The 8,294-nt window shown below is 45.7% G+C and overlaps 1 protein-coding gene across 1 annotated transcript in view; it reads right to left on the reverse strand.

Moving 5' to 3' along the window:
* The window catches only part of trip10 (thyroid hormone receptor interactor 10), a 101,143-nt gene extending 93,298 nt beyond the window's left edge, over positions 1–7,845 (reverse strand). The window contains exon 1 of the mRNA XM_033012249.1: positions 7,541–7,845. Within this exon, the coding sequence (XP_032868140.1) occupies positions 7,541–7,564 (24 nt within the window). The 5' untranslated portion in view covers positions 7,565–7,845. The remainder of the gene's footprint in view (positions 1–7,540) is intronic.
* Between the last annotated feature and the right edge of the window lie 449 nt (positions 7,846–8,294).

The raw sequence follows: 8,294 nt of genomic DNA on the forward strand, positions 1-8,294 counted from the left end.
CTCAACTCAAACAAACCTCTGAACATTAATAGCCCATTATCAGTTTATTTTCACTTTATCTGTTTTATTTATTCATGTTTGTATATATATTTGTACAATGGTATATGGACACACTGATCTGTTCTGTATTCATGCCTACTATACTCTGTGCTGAAGCAAAGTAAGAATTTAATTGTCCTATCAGGGACACATGACAATAAACTCTCTTGAATCTTGAGAGACAGGGTATCAAGAACCAGAGGACATAGGCTTAAGGTGAGAAAGGAATCTGAGGGGCAACTTTTTTCATACCATACAGAGTATGCTGGGTATACAATACGAGCTGCCAGGAGCTAGTTGAGGTAGAAACTATAACATTAAAAAGACATTTGGACAGGTATTGTACATCGATAGGGAAGGTTTAGAGGGATATGGACAGAACGTGGGCAGGTGGGACTAGTGTAGATGGGGCACCTTGTCCAGCATGGACAAGAAGGGCCGAAGGGCCTGTTTCCATGCTGTATGACTCCGACCCAAAGTCAACTTAGTCAGTTGTTTAATTTCGTGCCCAGAAACTTTTTTGTGAAAAATGTGCCTGGAAACATTCACAAGAAATCTCACTGGATAGTAAAGAAATGAGGGATTAGGACATCAAAGTGGCCCCAAGGACAAAGATCAACATGATCTCATTCAATAGCAAGATAGGCACAAGGTGCCAAATGGCCGATCCCTGTTTCTGCTTTCCATGTTCTTATCCTCTCCATTCCAAGTTATTCCCAATATCTGTCAGCTAATGAACTTTTGATCTGCTTTGTTAGCAAACACACTCCCAGGGCCAATCTCATATTCTGCTCCTCCCAAACTACCCGTCCAACCACAATCCCATCTTCCCCTCCCCACTAACCTCTTTCCCCCTGAAGTTGGCTGCCACTACAACTGCGCCTTGACTTTCACTGAAATGAAGGCAGGAGATGCTGGAAACGCGCTCAGCAGGTTCGACACTATCTGCAGAACGAGTTACGAGTCAAAGCTTCAGATCTGGAACCCTTCAGCAAAATCGAGAAGAGTTTCAAACTCAAGATTCCAGATGCGAACATGAAGCGGTGCACTCTGAGAGTTTGAATGCAAGGGGAGAGCATAGAGTTCATGGCAAGACCTTTAATTAACAGCATTAAGGGCCTGTCCCACTTGGACGACCTAATCCACGAGTTTAGAAGACCTTAGATGTTGGAAAAAAAAGTCAAGGTCTTGTTGACTTGCCGAAGTAAAAGACCTCCTACGCCTATGTCTACGACCTCCTACAACCTCTTACAACCCCCCTCGACCTCAGCCTTCCACACCTAAGACCAACTACGACTAGCTACGAGTGGAAAATAATCACATGATAAAATGACGTCATGTTTGCATTTTGTTTCTCGGGCCAGTTACTGACCTAAGACTATCTACGACTAGCATCACGACCTACCTATGACCTACCTCCGAGTAAAAAATATCCATTTTTTCCATGCCAACCTTTTTTTTTACTCGGGGACATTTTTTATCAGGCTGGAAAAAACGCCGCGACCTACTTGAGGCCACGAGTACGCGGAGACCACACACGAGCATGAGGAAGAGTTACGAAGACCTCCTAAGACCTCGTGGTGACCATGCTGCGAGTATGAGTCAAGGGCAAACTCGGCAGTGGTCGCCAATTAGGTCGTGAAAGTGCGACAGGGGCTATATAATGTCGGAAGGAACTGCAGATGCTAGTTTATACCGAAGATAGACAAAAAGTGTTGGAGCAACTTAGCTGGTCAGGCAGCATCTCTGGAGGAAAAGGATGGGTGACTTTTCGGCACTGGCTGGGTCTGAAGAAGGGCTTTCACCCGAAACATCACCCATCCTTTTTCTCCCGAAATGCTGCCTGACCTGCTGATTTATTCTAACACTTTGTGTCTATCTTCCCCTTGCAGCATTAATGTGCAGAGTGTAAGAAGCAACTGCAGATGCTGGTTTAAACCGAGGATAGACAAAATGCTGGAGTAACTCAGCGGGACAGGCAGCATCTCTGGAGAGAAGGAATGGGTGACGTTTCGGGTTGAGACCCTTCTTCAGACACTTTAATATACAGAGTTTAGTTTAGTTTATTGTGAGAAGTATTGAGGTACAGTGAAAAGCTTTTCTGCAGCATTATTGCTCTTTCCACTGATGCTGTTCGATCAACCGAGTGAGGGATCTTGGAGTCCAGGTTCATAATCCACTAACGGTGGCAGCACAAGTAGATCGGGAGGTAAAGGCAACGTATGATTTTAGCAGTCTGAAGAAGGGTTCCGACCCAAAACGTCACCCGTCCTATTCTCCAGAGATGCTGCCTGACCTGCTGAGTTACTCCAGCACTTTGTGTCTATCTTCGGTATAAACCAGCATCTGCAGTTACTTCCTACACAGGTGTATGATATGCTTGCCTTCATTGCTTAGGAAATTGAGTATAAGAGTCAGGAAATAGGAATGTAACTCCGGAAAACTTTGGTTGTGCCGAATTGTACGATACAGCGTGCATTTCTGGTCGCCCCATTACACAGGTGCTGCTTGAGTAGCTGAGTGTTCTAGTACTTTCAGATTTAATACACAGATGCCAACGTCTGCAGTGATTTTGATTTTCATTTGAACTCTAATGACCTGTCCAAGTGCCTGCTCAAGAGAGGCACAATATTGCAGACAGCATTTATCATTCAATCAGTATCATTAGAACCGATTAAGCAGTCATTATCATCTTGTTTACCATCGGGCCTTGCTGCTACATCACAAATCCACTCTACAGCTACCTCCCTGGATACAAAATGCTCTAAACACGATCATGAAATGCATGACCCAAATATAAAACATTTATATATAACCAAAGGGAAAACAGGTGGGAATCACAATCAGGTCAATGCTAAACAAGCACATAGTAAATGTTCCTTTTGTGATGTCCAAGGAAACCAGATTTGCAAAACCCGACCTAGTATTTTGCTCAAAGTCAAGATAAGGAGAACCAAGGAACTGCAGATGCTGGTTTACACAAAAGGACAAAGTGCTGGAGGATCCTCAGTGGGTCAGGCAGCATCTCAGGCGAAAATGGATATGTGATATTTTGGGTCTGGATTTGGCTCTGACTCTGACATGGGGGGGAGAGTGCAGTGGAGAGATAAGTTTTTTTTGCCTTCCATCACAACGATGTGATGGATGTTTGTGAAAACTGTGTTGTGTCTCGGGTCTTTTTGTTTTGTAATGTATGGCTGCAGAAACGACATTTCGTTTGGACCTCAAGGGGTCCAAATGACAATAAATTGAATTGAATTGAATTGAATTGAATTCTTCTGACATTTTGGGGGGGGGGGGGGGGGGGGGGGGGGGAGAGGCACAGGGATCTTGAACAAAATGCAAGAATCTTGAGCAAAATACAAAATACTAGAAGAACTCAGTGGGTCCAAAACAGATCTCGAGTTGCTTAAGATAATAGTACTGCAGCTGATTTTTCTCAAGAAGACAGTCAGCTGCAATAGCCAACAGAAGAAGGGTCCCAATCCAAGACATCACCGATCCATTCCCTCCACAGATGCAGCCTGACCCACTGAGTCACTCCAGCACTTTGTGTTCTACAAACGATTTCAGCATCTGCAGTTCCTCGTGTCGCCAATGGGCCTGTCCCACTTGGTTGATTTTTTAGGCAACTGCCGGCGACTGTCATAGTTGTAGCGGCGACAACCTACGTCCTCCTGGCAACAACCTACGACAGCCCCTACATCAGGAGAAGTCAAGCTACGCTCATTGGCGTCAAACCCACAGTCGCCGAGGATTTTTCAACATGTCGAAAATTTAGCGGAGACCAGAAAGACGCTACGACTTTATGCGACTGAGGAGGCTACTCCCGGCGACCACCTGTGATCATGTGGCGACAAACTAGTCACCTGTAGTTGCCTAAAAAAATCGCCTAGGTGGGACAGGCCCATAACTCTAAACAATCTCCACAGCTACTATCTGGCCTGGGACTAGCTTAGATGGGGCATCTTGGTCAGCATAGACGAACTGGACCAAACGGCCTGTTTCCGTGTTGTACGACTCATGAGTATTTCCAACATTTAGTTTACTTCAGGGATTCAGCATCTGCATTTTTTCCATTTTCAATTAATTAAAGTGGGTGCAAGGTCATTGACCTGAAACATCAGCTCTGCTTCTCTCTAGATGCTACCTGACCTGCTGAGTGATTCCAGCACTCCTTTTATATGTAAAAGTCCTTGACACTGAGAATTTCGAACAAAAGAAAAGTCATGAAAAAATACTCCTGTACATGGTACAAAGACAACTCGGGAGAGAAACTTAATTGTGTGATTCCTCAAATAGGTGGTAAGAATGGGCAGAGGGAACAGACAGTTTCTGCCCAGGCAACTGAACCCTTCAGTCACCAACTAGAACGTGGTCCTGACATATCATTTGCTTCATTGGAGACCCTCAGACTATCTTTAATCGCACTTTACTGGACTTGATCTTGCACTAAACATTATTCCCTTTATCCTGTGTCTGTTTACTGTGGATGACATGATTGTAATCATATATGTCTTTCTGTTGATACTCAAAAAGCTGGAGATACCCAGCAGGACTGGCAGCATCTCTGGAGAGAGGGAATGGGTGACGTTTCGGGTCGAGACCTTTATTTCTGCTGACTGGATAGCACACAAAGGCTTTTCACTTTACCTCTGTACACATGACAATAAACAAAACTGGATACACAAAATTGCTGGGGAAACTCAGCGGGTGCAGCAGCATCTATGGAGCGGAGGAAATAGGCGACGTTTCGGGCCGAAACCCTTCTTCAGACTGATGGGGGGTGGGGGAGAAAGAAGGAAAAGGGGAGGAGGAGGAGGAGCCCGAGGGCGGGCGGATGGGAGGGTGGGAGGAGACAGCTAGAGGGTTAAGGAAGGGGAGGAGACAGCAAGGGCTAGCAAAATTGGGAGAATTCAATGTTAATGCCATACGGACGCAAGGTCCCCAGACGGAATATGAGGTGCTGTTCCTCCAATTTCCGCTGTTGCTCACTCTGGCAATGGAGGAGACCCAGGACAGAGAGGTCGGATTGGGAATGGGAGGGGGAGTTGAAGTGCTGAGCCACCGGGAGTTCCTCATATAGCAACCTATACCCAGCAAACACCTCCATCCCCCACCAGGATGGCCTCGGAGCCCTCCGGTTCTTCCTCGACCAGAGGAGCAACCTATACCCAGCTAGTTTCACAACAAAACTGGATAGTTTTGTTTAGCGATACTGCACGGAAACAGGTGCTTTGGCCCACTGAGTCTGCACTGACCAGCGATCGATCACCCTGTACACTAACACTATCCTACACACGAAGGATAATTTATAATATTTACCAAAGCCAATTAACCTACAAACCCGTACGTCTTTGGAGTGTGGGAGGAAACCAGACCACGCAGGGAAAATGCACGCAATCAGAGGGAAAACGTACAAACTCCGTACAGGCAGCACCTTTAGTCAGGATCGAAGCCAGGTCTCTGGCGCTGCTGGGCAGCAACTCTGCTGCCATGGGTAGCTCTTGATGGTTACATTGAGGAACAAGTGGCCTCTTGTGGACAATGATTAATATTAAATCAATACTAGTATTTGTTCATCATGTAGTGGTAAGTGAAATCTATCCTCGTAATCTCCAGGTCAAAGGCCAAACTAATTTTGACCTCAGAGAGGCACGGTGCTGGAGTAACTCAGCAGATCAGGGCGTCATCTCTGGGGTACGTGGATAGGTGACATGCCAGGACCCTTCTACAAACTCACAAAGTGTTGGAGTAACTCAGCCTGCAGAAGAGACACGACCCAAAACGTCACCCATCCATGTTCTCCAGAAATGTTGTCTGACCAGCTGAGTTTCTCCGGCAATGTATGTTCACTAGCAGTTCCTTGCTTCCCCTAATTCTGCCCTTGTTCAGCACATCCTCCTCCCTCCAGAAGACCAAGGAGCAATAAAGACCACGTTCCCCAGTGAATAGACACAAAAAGCTGGAGTAACTCAACAGGTCAGGCTGCACCTCTGGAGAAAAGGGAGAGGTGACGTTTAAGTATCTATTCCTTCTCTCCAGAGATGCTGCCTGACCAGCTGAGTTACTCCAGCGTTTTGTGTCTATCTTCGGGGTAAACCAGCATCTGCCGTTCCTTCCTACACATCCCCTAGGGACAGGGTCTACTCCTTCATTGTCCAATGGTGCATTCGAATAGACAGAAATAGGTGGGGGTGGGATGTGGGGGGGGGGACTGTAGATGCTGGTTTAAACCAAAGATAGACACAAAAAGCTGGAGTAACTCAGCGGGTCAGACAGCATATCTGGAGAAAATAAATAGGTTACGTTTCCAGACCCTTCTTCAGAAATTGGGTCGTTTTCTCGAGAAGGGAACCCGGAGCAACAGACGGAATAGGTAAGAATTCGAAAATCAAAATACTACATATGATAAATCAGCAACGTTGCACCTTAAAACTCGGTGCTACTCGAACAAAAGACCACCAAAAAAAATCCCACGGCTATCGCTCACACCACAAGGGGAAGCTCACCAAATGGCAAGAGATTCTCCAAGCAGGAACAGGGTGAAGAAGAGACTGGACATTCTTTCAATGGGGCAACCAAGTCGCGAAGGGCCGAGCGCCCAGCTCGCAGCAGTGATCCCGAGAGAATACTAAATGTATCCGGTTCGTCGCATGCATCCAACTAAATAAAAAAATCTCAGACCCTATCACAACCAACACGAACCACAATAAATGGCTGGTTTGCTTTCGGGGGTCGAGTACAATCTCCAATTACCGTCCCCAAAAGTTCGAGCTCAAAGCTTTGTAGATTAAATCAAATTTAAAAAATACACAGATACACTAAACAGGATTCTCCAAATCAAAAGCAGACAATCGTTGGAACGAAGGGAAAGCTAAAGAAAGAAAACAACACCAGGAAAACGTCGACAAACCCCCCCAAACCTTTCAAGTCAGAGCTTTGAATTTTCGGTAATGCAGTTCAACAACAAAGGGTTAAAAGGGAATTCATTTCATATTTCCAGGAAGAATGGCTCTACTATTTGGGCGGGTTTTATTTCCAATGTTTGTTAAGAATTTAAAACAATACACATCACACACACACACAAAAAAAATGTTAATGAAAAAAAGGGGAGAGAGAAAAGCGAGCAGAAGGGTCGCAGTGAAGTGTCACGGAGTTGGGAAGTCGAACACTTCGCAGTTTTAAAAGGATGCAATTCTTAAAACCAAAACAAACAACAAAAAAACCCCTCTGTAATTTGTCCAGAGGGGGGCCGAAATGCCTGCTTCTTCTTACAGCAGATAGATCCATACAAGGAAGAGAGGCTGGAAAGGGGGGAGAATAAAGTTTTGGTGGGACATAAACTGGTCTGGACCATATTAAGTCGACAAGGTGAGAATTTAAACTTTCTTTGGGGAAATTTCCGAAGCTCGTTGTGCCGAGCTTCAAATGCACCAGGAAACTCGCCAGCAACAGACTGTGGACATGAGATTTCTTGGCGTTTTCAAGCAGTACTCACCCATAGCTCCGATCCCCACTCCATAGCGTTGCAACTTTCTGTAATCCGGGTTCGGATACAGCCCAGGACACAAACCGCACTGGCTCTTTGCTTTCCTGATTTTTCTCTCCCACCTTCTGCCTCTTTGTTATTTTCTCTCTCTCTTTCTCTGGGGAAAGAAATATTGCTGGTGGGAACTCCTCAGATGAATGAAGTTGCTAAGATTCCCAAAGCTGTAAACATTACCCCAGCCCTGGCTAATTTCACTTCTGCCAATTTCCCTGCGCTGCGCAGCCTCGCGTCATCGACGCCAAATCCACCTTCAAGGCTCAACTGCGCCTCCCGCTGTTGACGGGAGGAACAGCGAGCGCTGCTGCCCTCCACTCGAAATGTGTCTGCAATGCAGCACTGGGCTATTGTCTGAAAGCAGATGCTTGGAATCAGGAATAAAGGCAGGAAATGCTGGAAATACTCAGCGGGTCACGCAGCTTCAGGTCCCGATGGGAGGTCACCGACTTGGAACATTAACCCTTGATTTGCTTTCTCAACGATTGTTGCCTGATGTATTGAGAATTTTTACAATATACAATATTTATTCAACCTCGAATGAGGCTCAAACGAAACTCAGTCTGAAGAAGGGTTTCGGCCCGAAACGTTGCCTATTTCCTTCGCTCCATAGATGCTGCTGCACCCGCTGAGTTTCTCCAGCATTTTTGTGTACCCTCAAACGAAACTCTGTTTCTACAGCCATACAAACAGAAACAATTTCGACAAG

The sequence above is a fragment of the Amblyraja radiata genome, chromosome 35 (assembly GCF_010909765.2).
Source record: "Amblyraja radiata isolate CabotCenter1 chromosome 35, sAmbRad1.1.pri, whole genome shotgun sequence".
In the NCBI taxonomy this organism is placed as follows: Eukaryota; Metazoa; Chordata; class Chondrichthyes; order Rajiformes; family Rajidae; genus Amblyraja; species Amblyraja radiata.